At 46.5% G+C, this 18807-nt stretch overlaps 1 protein-coding gene across 2 annotated transcripts in view; it reads right to left on the bottom strand.

Annotated features, from left to right (window-relative positions):
• The window catches only part of MYLK3 (myosin light chain kinase 3), a 58580-nt gene that overhangs the window by 27698 nt on the left and 12075 nt on the right, over positions 1-18807 (bottom strand). For both annotated transcript variants that reach the window (XM_068528118.1, XM_068528117.1), the window contains exons 2-7: positions 12784-12874; positions 11618-12002; positions 2928-3385; positions 1400-1505; positions 687-780; positions 157-266 (exon numbers count right to left, since the gene is read on the bottom strand). In XM_068528118.1, coding sequence (XP_068384219.1) covers positions 157-266; positions 687-780; positions 1400-1505; positions 2928-3385; positions 11618-12002; positions 12784-12874 — 1244 coding nt within the window. The remainder of the gene's footprint in view (positions 1-156; positions 267-686; positions 781-1399; positions 1506-2927; positions 3386-11617; positions 12003-12783; positions 12875-18807) is intronic.

Raw genomic sequence — 18807 nt, 5'->3', positions numbered from 1 at the left:
CAAATGGCTTTGTCCTCTGTGCTCTATGTTGGAGGTCAGGCAGAGGAGGTGATGCCTTTCCCTGGGTGTCACTGAGAGGGGAAGGAAAGGGAGAGTTTTGCTGGAATCTCAGCTCCCAGCCCCACCCCGAGCCCCGGCCCCGCCTCCTATGCTCACTACTCCATGACAAGGGTAAAGCTGTTCTTGCTCTCAAAGGCATCGTAGAGTTGGATCAGGTTCACATGGCTGAGCTGGTTCATGATGTTGATCTCGTTCTTCACATCCTCCTTGTGGAGCCAAAGGGGAGAGGAGTTTCCAAGAAAAGGGTCAGGAAGAGAAGTCAGCTGCCCTTCCCAAGACACACACACCCCCACCCTGCATCCTCATTTTCTGTTCTCACACCAGCTTTCCTCAACTCACCACCCACACCAGCTTCTTACAACAGCAAGGGCCCACCCATTTCACAGATAGGAAACCTGAGGCCCAAAAAGGAACCCTGGAGGTCCAGGAGGACCTGTTGCCCAGGGTGCAAGGTGACCTGCTAACTGGAGTGTGGCAGTCATGGAAAAGAGGCAGGGAAGGTGGCTGGGTTTCCTGCTCAGAGTGGAGGGATCTGGGGCAGTGTGGGGCCCAGGGTGGCCCAGGGGGAAGTGAAGGAATCCTGAGCTTGGCCCAGGACACCCACTGGCCTGGGGCAAAAACCTCACCCGGTCCTTGGCACTCTTCACTTTGATGATCTTGGCCGCCAGCGAGAGGCCCGTGGCCTTCTCCGTGCATCTGTGGACCTGGCCAAACCGGCCCCTGCAGAGATATGATGACAGAGCAGTCTCAGAGCCCCAGAAGCACACCCTGCACATGGTGGGCCAGCCCCATCCTGGACCCTGGGCTTTCTGGTCCTACCTCTGCTCCGCACACACCACAGCGATTACCCTGCACCCCAGAGTTATCAGTCACCACCCCCACGCCACACGGGCTCTGAACCTGGAAAAGAGCTTCTTCACCCCATATGTGTGGGCCATCCTGAACCCCAGAGGGTGTCCCCGTCACCCACACCACCTAGGCCACCCTGCACCCCAGGGGGTGTTCTCTCCACCCACACCACCCAGACCGTCCTGCACCCTAGAGGACATCCCTCCTACCCCACCCCATGTCGGCTCCCGTGCCACCTCCAGTACACGGGTCCCAGGCCTGCACTGTGGGCCCTCCTGCACCCTACACCTCATCTCGCTCACGCCATGCAGGCCCTCCTGCGCTCCGCGGATATCTCTTCACCCACTCTTTGTGAGCTCTGCGCTCACTCTCATGCAGTGCGGGGCATCCCCCTCCTGGCGGGGGCTCCATCACTCGGTTCCCGAGAACCATCAGCGGCACCCAGCTGTCCAGTTGCCCCGCCCCTCATCAAGGCAGAAGGCCAGCTTACCCTCCCAGGACTTCGTGCTGGCACACTGTGTAGCCCGCTGAGGTCGAGGTCTCCCTGACACTCACCACCCGATGCTCGAAGGGGGCTGGCGGGGCTGGACTGTCGTCTGTTCGGGAGACAGCAGCCTGTGAGCCTCCTTCGTGCCGTCCCCACCTCTCAGCTCCCCCCACCCCCAGTCCCAGACCCACTTGGTTCAAAAACGGCTTCTGCCAGTTTGTTGGGGGCTTATCGAGGGAGCACTCGGAGTGTTCCAGGGACAACTCCATGACCTCCGCAACCCTGGACCCAGAGCAGGGGAAATACTTCTATTTTCTCTTAGTTTGTCTTACGAGCAACTTTCTGCTCCCCAAAGTAGAAGACTGAATTTGCTTTGAGAGCGTATTGTGTATCTTTTTTGTGTCTGCAAAGGTGACACCTTTGCCCAAGCCCTAGACTACAAGGGGGTAACATTTGCATGGTTGTGTTGTTTCCTGGGCCCCTGGAAAGCCTGGATTCTGGGTGTGTCGCAGGGAATCCACATCTAGAATTCCAGTCTGAAGTCTCCTTCGCTGCAAAGTAACTGCCTTCTGTTCCGGAGCCCAACCGTCGGATCCTGGCTCTGTCAGCACTGACCTTGTGACCTTAAACGTGCTTCTCAGCCCCTCCTATGTTTCACGTGTCCCCACTCCACAGGCCTGTGAGGGTAAACGCCACCACAAATGCCCGAGGCTCGGCTCACAGGGAGTCCTCAGCTAACGTTGGCTTTATCACCATCTCAAGTCTCAGAAAAGACTCTAAAGTCACAGCCTGCTCTCAGCTGTGTTTCAGGAATTAAGGGAGGCCTATGTCCACATCTGGACCAGGTCATACAAGGGGAGAGGAAGCAGCCAGAGAAGTCAGAGCACAGCACAGGGCAACTGTGGAGCCCGGAACTGGCAAGGGGCACCAGGACCCTGCAGAACCCTCAGCCCTTCCTCAGGGACCTCCAGAAATTCTGGGACAGGGAGTCAGCAAATGGTGGCCTTCCAGCAGCCATATGGGATGAGGGCTCAGACCAACGAGGGTGTGGCCCTAAGGGCTGGAGGAGTTGAGGCCCTTTGGGTCACAGGAACACAAGGACGCCTCCCACTACCATTGGGACAGAAAGCAGGTCAGCAGCCCCTTCCCAATCCTGGATGACAGTCAGCCCACTGGGTGCAAACGGCTGATAGTGGGTTATATATACCAGTTAATGGATTTGCTTTTTAACAGGAGCCTTCCCTGTCTCAATCCAGAATGATACCAGTAGTATCGGGCAGACAGGTGGCTTTGAGAAATCCGAGTTGAGCCCCATGGGTTCCCTCCTCTCCAATGGCTAGAGCCAACGTGAGCTCAGCCTGCTGCATCTCCGTGCCTTGGTCTCCAGCCCTGGGATGTGCTGGCAGGCTGTTCCCTGTCCTGGACTCCCCAAGACCCACATTCTCTCTCCCTGGAAGCTTCAGGGAGGCCCCCCAGAGTAGGCCTTTCAAACTCACTCACCTCGGGGGCACACAGCAATGCCCTCACTTACCCAGAATCAGGCTACCCGCCTCAGCTCCTGGGGGTGTCCTCCTTCCTGCTTCGGCTCTGCTCGTGCCCCTGGCTGTGCAGTCTTTTCCAGGCTCAGGGCTCCCTGCTCCTGGGCCTGTGTCCTGCTGCGGGCCTGGGGTCCTGGCATCGGCTCCCTTGTCCCTCCAGGCCCTGCTTGGTGCCATGGCGGGCTCGGGCCCAGACCCCTGCTTCTCTTTGGCCTTTGCTCCGCAATCGCTGCTCCGCTTCCACAGTGGGGAAAACACCCCGGCTCCTTTTGGGATATGTTTTCCTGACTCAGTCCCAGGGGCCTGGGAGCAGCACCTGGGCCCAGGTGAGTCCTGCTCACCTGGATGGGCAGCTGCTGGAGCCTCTGCAGGGGGCGTGGTTCTGAGGCTGCCGCCTCGTGTCACAAGCAGCTCCCCAGGGGTGTCTGTCTCCTGCACGTGGATGGAGATCCTGGGGCAGAGAGAAATGTGGCCCTGAGGTTAAAAGCAAGAACTTGAGTCAGAACAGACCTGGGTTCAAATGCCTGCTGCTGCCATTCACTGACCATGGCCGCTTAGCCTCAGTTTTCTCATCTGTTAAAGAGGGCCCTTTGGGTTGTTATAATAGTGACAGTTAGCTTGCGGTCGAAACCAGCAGATTCCATCCCCTGTCCCTCTTTGCCCAGACAGGACACCAGGGGAGAGGCTGGCTTCAGTGACATACGGTGCCACCAGCTCTCAGGATTCCACTGGATCAGCAACCAGGAAAGACTTGAAGCAACCTGTGGTGGCTGGGGGTTGGGAGGAGTGGGGAGGTGGGCACCAGCTGTCTCTGTGGCCCCTTGGAAATGTGCTTCTGCCCCAGGAGGAATGTGGCCGGGAGGCAGGAGACCTGGGCTCTTCCCTCCCCTCAGTTTCCCTTCCATTAAATGAAGAGAAGGGTGAACCAAGTCAAACATCACACTGAAGCTTCAGGTCAGACACATTTTAGTAAAATCAGGGAATTGCTCATATGAGTCCGGACTTTCTGTTTCTCCTGAATAAAACCGTCCTGGCTGTGCTGGGCCTGCGTGCTTACACAGCTGAGGAAACTCTCTGCCTCCCTACAGGCTCCCCTGCGCCACTGGGCAATGTCACTGGGCCATGCCACTGGGCCCACTGCATCCATGTTTGTTACCCAGACCAAGAAGCATTGTGGTTTGGGAAGCCAGCTGGAGGTCAGGAAGGCCTTCTAAGCCCTGACATTCAGAGGGAAGGACCCTGATCCTGGGAGCTTCAGACCCTCCCTCTCAGAGTTGCCCTCTGGCTGCCCTTCACAACCCCACTGCCGAGGTCTATGAGTGTTGGGGCAGGGGTGAGGGGGTGAGTGTCTGGGGTGGACTGAGTCTCAGGAGGGAGCCAGGCAGCCTCCATCCTGGCCGTAGTTCTGCCACAGGTTGCTGGACAGGGCTGGGTTTGGGCAAGTCTAGCCTCAGCAACTTCTTCTGTCAAACGGGGACGGTAACACCTCACAGATGTACTGAGAGTCGACTAAGAAATGAAAGTACAAATGCAGGAGGTCCTAACAGTGAAGCCTAAAATGGTGCAGCCACTGTGGAAATCAGTATGGCGGTTCCTAAAAAATGTAAAAATAGAACTACCATATGATCCAGCAATCCCACTTCTGGAAATATATCCAAAAGAATTGAAAGCAGAATCTCAAAGAGATTTGCACAGCCATGTTCATAGCAGCATTATTCACAACAGCCAAATGTGGAAGCAACCCAAGTGTCCTGTGATGGATGAATGGATAAAAAAATGTAGCATATACGTACAATGGAATATCATTCATCCTTAAAAAGGAAGGAAGTTCTGACCTGGATGAACCTCGAGGACTTTATGCTAAGTGAAATAAGCCAGTGACAGAAAGACTGATTCCACATATATGAACAAACGAATTATATGAAGGACCTACAATAGTCAAATTCATAGAGACAGAAAGTAGAAAGGTGGTTACCATGATCTGGGGGGGAAGGTGTTTGATGGTAACAGAGCTTCAGATTTACAAGACAAAAAAGTTCTGGAGATCTGTGTCACAGCAATATGAATATACTTAACACTACTACACTATACACTTAAAAACGGTTAAGATGGTAAATTTTATGTTATGAGTTTTTAACCATATTTTTTAAAAAATTAAGGCTTTCCCTAGCAGCTGGAGGCCCAGGCCCCTTCTCTGAGCTGCTGCAGGTCCTCTGAGAGCAGTGCCTACTTCTGAATGCACCTGGTTCAGCAGCCTGTTCACAGCTAAGCCTTGGGTGGGAGGCAGCAAAAGTCCCCCGACACTCCCTCAGGAGCAAGTACGGGTTGGTGATGACAGGGTAGGATGGGAAGGGTGGCATCCAAGCCCAGCTCAGCCCTTGTCTTAACCAAGGGACACGGGAAACTGCAGGAAGCCAGTTTCTGGAAGAATATCCAGGTAGCCAGGTAGCCAGCTAAGAAGGGCAACAGTCATTGAGTTCCCCTTGGTCTTCATACCTGGGGGCATGGGATGACCCCAAGGCACTGCCATGCATTCCCATGCCACTCTGAGTGTCTAAGGCTTCCCCACTTCCTGCGCAGCACACCCAGGGCAGGCATTGCTAATTGATTGCAGCACTCTGTTCCACCAAGTCCAGCAAGGGCCCGAGGATCCTCTACCCAGGCAGCCACTGCCAATCACAGCCAACGCTCGAGTTCAAATCCATTTTCCTCAAGATATACCCATGTGCTAGGTGAGAGAGGGTAGGCAGTGATCGCCCCACTTCCTGAGCCCAGTCTGGTGTGTCTGAAATTCAGCTCAGGGTTGAAACTGACATACAGACATTTCCCCCTCACCCAGAATCCTTTTAGGGCCCCTAACAAGTTCATGGAAAGTTCATCCCCACCCTAGATTCCACATTTAGAGCCTTGGCCAGGATCCAAGGATGCCTGCCAGGAATCCCTCCCTCCAGCTGTTTAGGTCTCCTGGGGACTCATATTTCCTTCCAGAACAAAGGCAGAAAAAGGACTGGGCTTCCCTGCCAGCCACCACAGCATACACAGACACCAGCTCCTCTCCCTGAACCAGGCCTTGGGGGACTCAGTTATAGATCAGGACAGCCAAGGGCAGGTGCAGAAGGGCACCAGTCCCCTTAGAGAAAGGCCCAGGAAGCAGAGTGCCCTTCAGTGGGCTGCCTGGGGTCAGGATGCACTGCCCCTGGAGAACACTGCTGGAAAACACAGGGCTAGGTAGGACCTGACAGTCAGCAGTTCTGGCTCTTCATTCTCCTGCACCATGTCTGCTGAGGGCAGGTCCTGAGACTGAGTCCTGAGAGTTAGGACACAGTCCCACTTCCATAGCTCCAAGCATAATCTTCCTGAAAGCCCTTGGATTGATTCATCCTACACCAACCTCCCACCTCTGAACACCCATCATTCTCTCCCCATCATAGTATTTAGAACTAAACTAAATGCTGACCTGAAGAAACAGGATGGTGCAGTGGTTAGGGACACAGATTCTGGAGTCCAAAAACCTAGATCCATCCTCTCAAATTTTTTGAGAATTGTTTTGTGGCCTAGCATGTGATCTATCCTGGAGAACATTCCATGTGTACTTGAAAAGAATGTGTATTCATTTATTTATTTATTTATGGCTGTGTTGGGTCTTCGTTGCTGTGTGCAGGCTTTCTCTAGTTGCAGCAAGTGAGGGCTACTCTTCATTGCAGTGCACAAGCTTCTCATTGCGGTGGCTTCTCTTATTGCGGTGGCTTCACTTGTTGCGGAGCACAGGCTCTAGGCACACGGGTTTCAATAGTTGTGGCTCACGGGCTCTAGAGCACAAGCTCAGTAGTTGTGGCACACGGGCTTAGTGGCATGTGGGATCTTCCCGGACCAGGGCTCGAACCCATGTCCCCTGCATTGGCAGGCAGATTCTTAACCACTGCACCACCAGAGAAGTCCTGAATGTGTATTCTTATATCAAGCATTTTTTTCCAGCTACAGTGGTATGAAATCAGAAATCAATTACAGAAAGAAAAATGGAACAAGAACAGACACATGGAGACTAAACAACATGCTACTAAAAAACCAATGGGTCAATGATGAAATCAAAGAGGAAATCAGAAAATACCTTGAGACAAATGAAAATGGAAACACAACACTCCAAAACCTATAGGATGCAGCAAAAGCAGTTCTAAGAGGGAAGCTGATAGCAATACAGGCTTTCCTCAAGAAACAAGAAAAACATCAAGCAACCTAAACTACCACCTAAAGGAATTAGAAAAAGAAGAACAAAGAAGGCCCAAAGTCAGCAGAAGGAAAGAAAAAATAAATGTTAAAGAGGAAATAAATAAAACAGAGATCAAAACACAATAGAAAAGATCAAGGAAACCAAGAACTGGTTTTTTGAAAAGACAAACAAAATTGATAAACATTTAACCACACTCATCAAGAAGAAAGGAGAGAGGACCCAAATAAACAAAATAAGAAATGAAAGAGGACAAGGTCCTACTGTAGAGCACAGAGAACTATATTCACTATCCTATGATAAACCATAGTGGAAAAGAATATTTTTAAAAAGAATGTATATATATGTATAACTGAATCACTTTGCTGTATATATATGCATAACTGAATCACTTTGCTGTACAGCAGAAAGTAACACAACATTGTAAATCAACTATACTTCAATTAAAAAACAAGAAAAGAAATGAAAGAGGGTAAATAACAACCAATACCACAGAACTACAAAAAATCATAAAAGAATACTATGAACAGTTATACGTGAACAAATTGGACAACGTAGAACAAAGTTCTAGAAACATACAACCTGCCAAGACTGAATCAAGAACAAACAGACAACTTGAACAGACTGATCACTAGTAGTGAAACTGAATTTGTAATTAAAAAAAAAACTCCCAGCAAACAAAAGTCCAGGGTTGGACGGCTTCACAGGGTAATTCTCTTTTGTGTTCTATAAAAAAGAACTAGTGCTTATCCTTCTCAAACTAGTCCAAAAACTTGAAGAGGATGGAACACTCCCAAATGCATTCTATGAGGCCACCATTACCCTGATACCAAAATCAGAAAAAGACACTACAACAAAAGCAAATTATAGGCCAGTATCTTTGATGAAAATAGATGCAAAAATCCTCAACAAAATATTAGCAAACTAAATCCAACAATATATAAAAAGGATCGTACACCATGATCAAGTGGGATTTACTCCAGGGACCCAAGGATGGTTCAATATTTGCAAATCAATCAATGTGATACATCATGCTAACAAAGGGAAGGATAAAAATCACATGATCATCTCAATAGATGCCTAAAAAACATTTGACAAACTTCAACATCCACTCATTATAAAAAACTATCATCAAAGTGGGTATAGAGAGAACACATCTCAACATAATACAGGCCATTTATGACAAACTCACAGCTAACATCACACTCAATGGTGAAAAGCTAAAAGCCTTTCCTCTAAATTCAGGAAAAAGACAAGGATCCCACTCTTTCCACTTGTATTTAACATAATATTGGAAGACCTAGCCACAGCAATCAGACAAGAAAAAGAAATAAAAGGCATCCAGATTGGAAGGAAAGATGTAAAACTGTCGCTATTTGCAGATGACATGATACTTTAAATAGAAAACCCTAAAGTCTCCACCTGAAAACTATAAAACAAATAAACAAACAATAAAACATATAAAACTATAAAGCAAATAAACTATAAAAACTAATAAACAAATTAAATGAAATTGCAAGACACTAGATTAGTATACAGAAATCTGTTGCTTTTCTATAACTAATGTTGAACTATCAGAAAGAGAAAGTAAAAAAGAATCCCTTTTAAAATCACATTTTAAAAATGCCTAGGAAGTAACTTAACAAAGGAGGTGAAAGACCTATATACTGAAAACTATAAAACATTGATGAAGGAAATTGAAGATGATACAAAGAAATGGAAAGATATCCCATGCTCTTGGATTGGAAGAATTAATATTGTTAAAATGGCCATACTACCCAAAGCAATTTACAGATTTAATGCAATCTACAGATTTAATGCAATCTTTATAAAAATACCCATGACATTTTTTACAGAATGAGAACAAATAATCCTAAAGTTCATATGGAACCACAAAAGACCTCAAAGTGCCAAAGCAATCTTGATAAAAAAGAACAAAGCTGGAGGTATCACCCTCCCAGACTTCAGGCTATATTACAAAGCTACAGTAATCAAAACATAATGGCACTGGCACAAAAAACAGACACATAGATCAATGGAACAGAACAGAGAGTCCAGAAATAAATGCATGCACCTATGGTCAGTTAATCTATGACAAAGGAGGCAAGAATATACAACGGGGAAAAGACAGCCTCTTTGATAAACACTGTTGGGAAAACTGAACAGCTACATGCAAAAGAATCAAACTGGACTACTTTCTCACACCATATTTTAAAAAAAAACCCAAAATGGATTAAGGACCTAAATGTAAGACCCCAAACCATAAAACTCCTGGAAAAGAATGTTCAGTCAGAACAGCCTATGAGGTAAATCATAGCAACTTTTTTGTGTGTGTCTGTCTCCTAAGTCAAAAGAAATAAAAGCAAACAAACAAACAAGGCCTAATTAAACTTAAAAGCTTTTGCACAGCAAAAGAAAAATGAAAAAATGAAAAGACATTGAAAAAATAAAAAGACAACCTACTGAATGGGAGAAAATATTTGCAGATGACATGACCAACAAGGGGTTAACATCCAAAATATATAAACAGCCCATATAGTTCAATATGAAAAAACCAAACAACCCAATGAAAAAATGGGCAGAAGACCTGAATAGACATTTCTCCAAAGAAGACATACAGATGGCCAGAAAGCACATGAAAAGATGCTCAACATTGCTAATTATTAGAGAAATGCAAATCAAAACAACAGTGAGATATCACCTCAAACCTGTCAGAACAGCTATCATCAAAAAGGCTACAAATAGGGACTTCCCCAGTGGCACAGTGGTTAAGAATCCACCTGCCAATGCCAGGGACACGGGTTCGATCCCTGGTCTGGGAAGATCCCACATGCTGCGGAGCAACTAAGCCTGTGCACCACAACTACTGAGCCTGCCCTCTAGAGCCCACGAGCCACAACTACTGAGCCCATGCACCGCAACTACCAAAGCCCACACACTCTAGGGCCCACATGCCGCAACTATTGAGCCCACATGCTGCAACTACTGAAGCCCACAAGCCTAGCACCTGTGCTCCACAACAAGAGAAGCCACCACAATGAGAAGCCTGCGCACTGCAACAAAGAGTAGCCCTCTCTCGCCACAACTAGAGAACGCCTGCATGCAGCAACAAAGACCCAACGCAGCCACACAAAAAAAAAAGACTACAAATAACAAATGTTGGCAAGGATGTGGAGAAAAAGGAACCTTTTGTACACTGTTGGTGGGAATGTAAATTGGTGCAGTGACTATGAAAAACAGTATTGAGGTGCCTCAAAAAACTAAAAACAGAACTACCATACGACTCAGCAATTCCAATCTTGGGTACATAACCAGAAAAAAACAAAATCATTTATTTAAAAAGGTACATGTGCACCAATGTTCATAGCAGCACTATTTACAATAGTCAAGACATGGAAGCAACCCAAGTGTCCATCAACAGATGAATGGATAAAGAAGACATGGTATATACAGATAGTGGAATATTACTCAGCCATAAAAAAGAATGAAATTCTGCCATTTGCAGCAACATGGATACAACTAGAGAATATTATGCTTAGTGAAGTAAGTCAGACAGAGAAAGAATTACTGTATGATATCACTTATATGTGAAATCTAAAAAATAATACAAATGAAGGTATATAGCAAAACAGAAACAGACTCATAGATACAGAGAACAAACTACTGGTTACCAGTGGGGAGAGTGAAGCGGGGAGTTGCTCATTAGGGTACACCTACCATGTATAAACTAGATCAACAGCAAGGATATATTGTATAACCCAGGGAATTATAGTCATTATCGTATAATAACTTTTAATGGAGTATAAACTATAAAACTTCTGATCCCTATGCTGTATACCTGAAACTAATATAATATTGTAGATCAACTATACTTCCGTAATAAATGAACAAACACCTGGATTCAGGTTCCAACTCTATGAATCCCTAGCTGTGTGGCCCTGGGCAACCTGACCCTGTTTCATCATGAGTAAACCGGGGACACCAACCACACTTGCCTCCTGGGGAAGTTGTGAGAATAAAATGAGATGATGTCTGTGAAATGCTCAGCCAATGACTGGCACCTGGGATGTGTTCAGTGAACACTTTTAAGTATTATTATAGCTACTACTATTGCTCTCAGTCTTGTTCCGCATGGGACTCACCTGGGGAGCTTTAAAAACAAACAAATAAACAAAAAAACGATGCTTGAGCCTCACTCCAGACTGAATACATCAGAATCTCTGGGCATTTGTATCTAAAAAATTCCTTCCAGTAATTCTAATGGGTACCAGGTAAGAACCAGTGCTCTAAGCTCCCGAAAACAGGGCCTCGGCCTTCTCCTGTCTTCTCGTCTCGAGGCTAGCCAGAGCTGCACACACAGTGGATGCTCAAACAGGAGCAGCTGGCCCCGTGGCAGGCTCCAGCCCAGGAGCTGCAGTTAATTCCTTCCCTTGCCCAGCTTGGAGGCACATCCCTTACCTTGGAGGTGTTTCTCCACCACCGTGAGCTGCCTTGGCCTGGGCTGGCAGCGCTGGAGTCAGCCTCATGCCCTCCTCCGAGGGCCGGGGGTCAGGCCTACTGGATGGTGTTCCTTGTCCTGCACCCGATGCAGCCTTCTGGCCAGTGAGAGGCTCACTGACCCTTTCAGACACCACAGACGATTCCAGGCCCGCCCTGGAGTTCTCGCTGGATGCTGCAGGAGCTTTGGCTTCCGCCTCTGGGCGTACCTGGGCTGGGCCAGGAACTCCGTCTCCCTGCCCTGGTGAGGCCTCTGCCTGGGTAAGGAGGTCAGCTCCTATCCCCGAAGCACTGATGGGGGGCAACCTCTCCACTGTCCCCTCTGGCAGGTCCACCTTCTGGCTCTCTATAGGAAAATAAGCGGGATAAAAATGCTCTCTTATTTAGAAGAACTTATCCCAAAGGTATCCTGAAAAATATGTAGAAGGCCATTCAGTGCACCATGTTTATAACAGGCAGACTGGAAATAACGCAAGTGACCATCAGGAGGGGATTGGTTGACTACACCAGGGCCGCTCAGGCATAAAAAAGGAGAAACGAATATCTCCATATGCGGCTATGGAGTGATCTCAGGATATACGGTGGAGAAAAGCAAGGAGGAGAAGTGTGTGGTATGCTTCTGTTTGTCTAAGAAGGAAGGCTGTGTGTATGTGAGCACGCACATGTGTGTATACATGAGCACGTACATGTGTGTGTATAACCACTTATAATGTAGTCTAAAGAGACTGGACCTCAAAGGAAAGATAAGACAAAAACTTTTTTGCATAGTTACATATGCAGGGGAGAAAATAGGATGCAGGGAACATGCATAGAAGCTAGACTTCTCTTAATATACCTTATTTTGTCAATTTGGCTTTGGAACCATGAAAATATTATGCAAGATTATAAAAGAAAATTAAACTTTAAAAAAAGCAATCCATAAAAATTTAAAGCAAAGTGAAATAAACAGCAATACAGAATGGAATAAGCATAAAGCACAAAAAGAACTGCAAAAAAAAAAGAGGAAGAAGACCAAGTTTCAACAGTTTTTCAGTAATCATGTTGGTGGTGGTGGTGGTGGTGGCGGTGGTATTTTTATTCTGAAATTAGGTGTGCATGTGGGATAAAGCCAACGGGGCCCCACTCACCTTCCCAAGGCCCCCTGAGCTCGGCTTGCACGCCTCTGGTGCTCAGCGCGTGCTTTGGTTTTGCTCCTTTCTCTTCCACTCGCTCTTTGTTCTAAAAGAATAACCATAAAAACTAGCATCATCATCAAATTCATCGTTCAGGCCACAAACATTTGTTGAGCACCTACCTTGTGCTTGAAATAGAAGAACTCAGGTTATTTCTCATAGTCTCAGAGTAAGACTAGAGGGTACATATTACTATTGTCATTTTAGAGATAAGGATGCTGAGGCTTTCCCAAGGTCACCAAGTCCTTTCTAATGGGTCACCGTAGTGCAGGTAAGGGGCAGACCTAGCCCTTGACAGGGTGATCTAAACAGACCGGACCTGAAAATACTAGACAAGGCGTGGAAAATAAATTTAAGGTGTCAATTTAGATCAATCGGTCACGGCTATTACAGTGTTGGCTTGAGTTGGATACTGAGGTCAGATAAATCCATGCTTGCAGAGGGAGAGTGCCACTATCAATTAATAATGTCTGCTTGGGAGCTAGGTGGGTGGATCCCAAGGTTGCCTCTTTGCAGTACCGGACCCTTGAACCAGACTTGCTGGGTTTAAACCCCACCTTCACCACTTGGCCAAGATCCTTAACTTCTCTGCATCTCACTTTCCTCATCTGTAAAATGGGGAGAATAGTATTATCTACTCGTAGAGCTAGCGGGAGGATTGGGGGAGTTAATTTGTGGAATTTCCTGAGAAGTGCTCCCAGCACATGGTAAGTGCTCAATAGCTCGGATGATTTTGTGCTGTCTGAGACAGACAGAGCAGATCATGTAAGGACACTCGGAGCCCACCCAGTGAGGCTCTCAGCAGCTTTTCCTGAACTGAATGGTCCACACCAGTCCAGTGCATATGCTCATGCCCCTGAAATCGTCCAGAGCACTCAGTATTTCCAAATGCAAATATTTCTAGGTGGCCTGACCCTTGCTGGGTCCCCCTGGTATTTCTGAGCCTTTGACTGATATGGCCCCTAAGATTCCTCCTGGCACTTGTCACAGAAGTGGGTCTGGTCTCAGGCCAGAGACTGAAGGCCCTTTCTCCTGCTTTGGCCACAGAGGCCCTAACTGGGAGCCCAGAGTCCAAAAAGAGCTCGCATTATTTTTGGCCTGCATAGAATTTAAAATTTTTAAATTTGTTATCACCATTTTAAATCTAGGAGGTTTTTACATCAAAATTCTAAGTTCCATTTTGGGGTTATAGAATTGTTCTACATTTTGATTGTGGTGGTGGTTATTAGGGTGTATACATTTGTTGAACTGTATACTTAAAATTTGCATACTTAGTGTGTGTATGTGCAGTTTATTTTATGTGAATTATACCTTAATAAAACTGATTAGAAAAAATTCTAGGTTCCCAGCTTCTCTTGAAAAGGAAAATCAGAAGATCTGGGAATTCCAGGCCCATGTGGCAAAAATCAGCTGGAGCAATTCCCACCATAGTGCTCACCTCTCTTGCATGTCTCCCTGACACTAAGGATGGAGGTTACGTTTGTTACCAAATCAGGTCCAGCTGCTTTTTGCTCAAAATGCAATACTTGAGAGAGGCAAATGTTGGTGGAAAGGAAAGTTGCTTTTAATCAGAATGCTGGCAATCTGGGGAGATGGTGGACTCAGCGTCCCCCAAAAACCACCTCCAAAGAATCTGCTCAGCCATGAAAGTTTTTAAAGGGAAAGAGGGAAGTAATCTCAGTTAATCAGAGTTATCGCCATCCCCCAGTGTATGCAGGCTTGTCGTGCAGGCTTGTCGATGCTATCTTGCTCACAGTTTGTTCACACAGTTTGTGAGATTACTGAAGGGGAAGCTAAGGAAGAGATCTGGTCTTCTGTTAGTTACTTATTCTTCATTTCTACTTCTTCGATCTACAGAAAGAACTGACATGTTAGGCAAGGTATTGTGTGATCAAAAGATTTGAAAGTTGCGCTTGGGCCAGAGATGAGTAGAGCATGGGGGAGCCTAGTTTAAGGTTAGTGACAAGACAAAAGGGGCCTCCTGCAGAGAGCTCTTTCCTGCCAGAAGCTGCTTACAAACCCCCCACTTGTCAGAACATCATTCCATTTCTGTGGGATTATGGGCAAAGGTCCATCTTCTGTAACTACTTCGTGCTGACGTAGGGCGCCGTATTCTTAGAGTGGAAGATGTCGGCATGGGTCTCTAGCATCTCTTTGCTGTCAAGTGTAGTTGCGCATTTACATATACGGGCAGAAGAAGCTACAATTATGTTGATGCCCACAAAGATATAGATAATTATGAGCAATGGTATCCCATTCTCTTGAGGCCAGTTCTTGAAACTTTGTTAGCCATAGATTCAGTGCTGCTCAAGATGGAGCTTATGTCACGGCTGCAGTCTGGTCATCATGTAGTTAGCTTTTTCCCTCTGGTGGCAGTTACAGTGTCTGTAAAACAACTCAGGAATGTGCATCAGACACTGAGTCTGTGACTCTATTGTCCTAATCATTAGCTGCTTTGGCCTGCTCTTTTGTGACTCAGGGAGGCCTGGGAGACTTCAGCTTTTCTACAAACAAGAGGCAGGGGACGTGGAGGGGCCTTTGTACTGGAGTGGGGGTGGGGGGGTGGCACGGGGTTCTGCTTGGTTCCAGGTTGGTTCCACTGGAACCAGTTTTCCTATGCTGTGCCCATTTCTCTCAGTCCTGTTTCCTGCTCATGTCTTTGGGATTCCAGGACAGTAAGCTTTGCCCTCTTAATGGTAACAACATAACACATGGAAACACTTAATAAATAACTGCTAGCTGCTGTCATCATGATTATCACCAGCATCATCAATGCGACCCGGATGCCCTGCTCTGCAGAGACCTCTCCTTTGGTCTCTTTTCAGACTCTGTCCTGCCACCCCCGTAGTTGGGGGAACTGGAAGCATTATCACGGCTGCCTCCTGTTTCACCCACCAGTAGAGAAAGACTTGAACAGACTGTCCTTTAGTAGACCTTGTGGGGCTCAGACTGTCCTCTCCCTCCCTTTGTCTTTGGTGGAGAGAGGCGTGTGCGCACACGCGCGCACACACACACAAACACACACACATGCAGAGCTGGGTTTTGACTTCAAGGCTCAAACTTTTGGTTCCTGCCTTGTCCGATGCATCCCGAAGAAAAAGGCTAGACCCCAAACGCCTAGGCATCTGGAGGACTGATGCCTTCTGAGCAGCTTGACTGTGATTCTGCACATCCTGGCTGAGCCCTTCCCTGTCCATGAGAGAGCACGCAGCTTCCGGTAATAATCTGATTCATTGTTACAACCAAACGAAGTGCCACTGGGCACTCCAGACCTGAGGAGGAGCTTCCCGAGGTCCTGGCAGCCAGTGCTAAGACTGAATTCAATTCCACAGATTGCTATGCCCCTACTCTCCTAGGAAATACAAAGAGGATCTCCAGAAAGTCTCCACAATGCACTGCTTTCAGCGTGGACAGTGTGTTAAATAGCTGGGGCTCGGTCACAGCTGTCTAATGGCCAGCCCTGCCAGCACACAGAGGGAAGCAGAGCCCTCACAGTCAGCAGGGAGCTGACAGCCTGACTGGGAGACTAGATCTAGCCCTGTACATAGTTACTGACATGTGTATTAAACACAAAGACCGGAAGAGAGATCAATCACGTGCCAGATCAATCACAGGCAAGAACTATGGCAAGAACTCAGAAAACAGAAGGTTCCATGGCTTCACCCTATCCAGAAATGCCTAAATATCTGCAACACGTATGACAGCTAATTTCACTAATATATGAAGAATTCTTACAAATCAAGAAAAAGGCAAAAAAAGAAATAAAGGGCTTCCCTGGTGGCGCAGTGGTTGAGAATCTGCCTGCCAATGCAGGGGACACGGGTTCGAGCCCTGGTCTGGGAAGATCCCACATGCCGCAGAGCAACTAGGCCCATGAGCCACAATTACTGAGCCTGCGCATCTGGAGCCTGTGCTCCGCAACAAGAGAGGTCGCGATGGTGAGAGGCCCGCGCACCGCGATGAGGAGTGGCCCCCGCTTGCCGCAACTGGAGAAAGCCCTCGCACAGAAACGAAGACCCAATGCAGCCATAAGTAAGTAAGTAAGTAAATAAATAAATAAATAAATAAATAAATAAATAAATAAATAAAATTAAAGTTGCAAGAAGGCTGGGACTAAAAAAAAAAAAAAAAAAGAAATAAAGGGGAAAGGGTATGAGCAAATTAAAACTACAATGAGATATATCATTCTGTCTACTTTTGGTTATGTTTGAAATTTTTCAAAATAAAAAGTTGGTTTTTTTTTTAATTTTAAGAATTAAAAAAAAAAAGTAAGCTTTAAGAGGCATATGACCAATTGCCTTATTTGGATTTTAACTCAAATAAACAAATTATAAAAATAAATAAATAAGGGACATTTGAACACTGACTGGTAATATCAAGTTACCATTCACATTTTAGATCATGATAATGTTTTTTAAAAGAGCCCTTATGTTGGGCTTCCCTGGTGGCGCAGTGGTTGAGAATCTGCCTGCTAATGCAGGGGACACGGGTTCAAGCCCTGGTCTGGGAAGATCCCACATGCCGCGGAGCAGCTGGGCCCGTGAGCCACAACTACTGAGCCTGCGCGTCTGGAGCCTGTGCTCCGCAACAAGAGAGGCCGCGATAGTGAGAGGCCCGCGCACCGCGATGAAGAGTGGCCCCTGCTTGCCACAATTAGAGAAAGCCCTCGCACAGAAACGAAGACCCAACACAGCCAAAAATTTAAAAATATAAAAATAAAAGATTACTCTAAAAAAATTACTTAGTTGATTAATTAAAATTAAAAAAAGAGCCCTTATGTTTTAGATATATATGCTGAAATGCTTATGGAAGAAATAATCCATTATCTCAGATTTTCATCAAAATAATCTGGAAAGAGGGAAGTGGGTGGGAAGCATCAGTCCAGTTATGGGCTCACAGGGTTCATTGTACTAATCTCTATTTTTATAAATGTTTGACATTTTTTATACTAAAATGTTTTTTTAAAAACACATGCATAATAAGATGTTTTCATCCACCAGACAGGCAAAGAGTCAAAAACTGGATAATATGCTTTGTTAGCAAAAATGGGGCAACAAGCATTCCCATACGTTATCGAATTAGAATAACTTCTTTGAAGGTTGGTTTGGCTTCATTTATTGTATAAATTTACCCTTTGGCTTAGCATTGCCACTTCTAGGAGTGTGTCATATAGATAAACTCACACTTCCATGGTTAGTCACTACATCATTATTTATAATAGCTAAGAATGAGAAACAATATAAACAAACAATGATATGGGACTGATTAACAAATTAAGACACATCCTCAAAAATAGAGCTCTCTGCAACTTAAAGAACAAGAACGAGGAAGCTTTCTAGCTATAAATATGAAACAATGCCCCAAATATATTAAGTTAAAAAAAAATCCAGGCCAGTACAATGTGAATAATATTTGAGTTAAAACAAAACAAAAAAAAGAGGGTGGTGTGTATACCAATGTGCTTGTAGATAAACAGACTCTATCTGGAAGGCTTCACAGGAGACTTGTTCCTATGATTGTCTGGGGTGGAGGGTTGTCCCGGGGACTGGGGGGATGCAGTAGGAGGGAGAATGTTTTTTTACCATGTGCATAAATTAGATTTATTTTCTGTTTTAAGGCTGAGGTTGGTTATCATTGTCAAGAGCAGAAGGTCACATCTCCCCTGCTGGCCTGACTCTCAGGGAAGGTGCAGAAAGCAGGGAGCTGGGGTGGGAGGGGCCGGCTCTGGAGAAGCAGCTGGGCGGGGAGGGGAAGGGATCTGCAGAGCGAGTTCTGGCCTGGCTGGGGAGGGGGAGGGAAGGCAAACTCCTGCAGCCTTGCTCCTGAAAGCCTCAGTCGCTGACAGAGTTTAAGCGCAGACTCCATGCTGGGGGGAAGCTGCAGAGATCTGAAAGGGTGGCTCCAGGCCATCTGAGTGTTGCTAGGTGGCTTACCCTCGCTGTTCCCAGTGTTGCCTCTACACACACACACACACACACA

This window comes from Eschrichtius robustus, chromosome 19, assembly GCF_028021215.1.
Source record: "Eschrichtius robustus isolate mEscRob2 chromosome 19, mEscRob2.pri, whole genome shotgun sequence".
NCBI lineage: Eukaryota > Metazoa > Chordata > Mammalia > Artiodactyla > Eschrichtiidae > Eschrichtius > Eschrichtius robustus.
The sequence above is the reverse complement of the archived record's forward strand: the minus strand, read 5'-3'. Positions and strand labels throughout refer to the sequence as shown.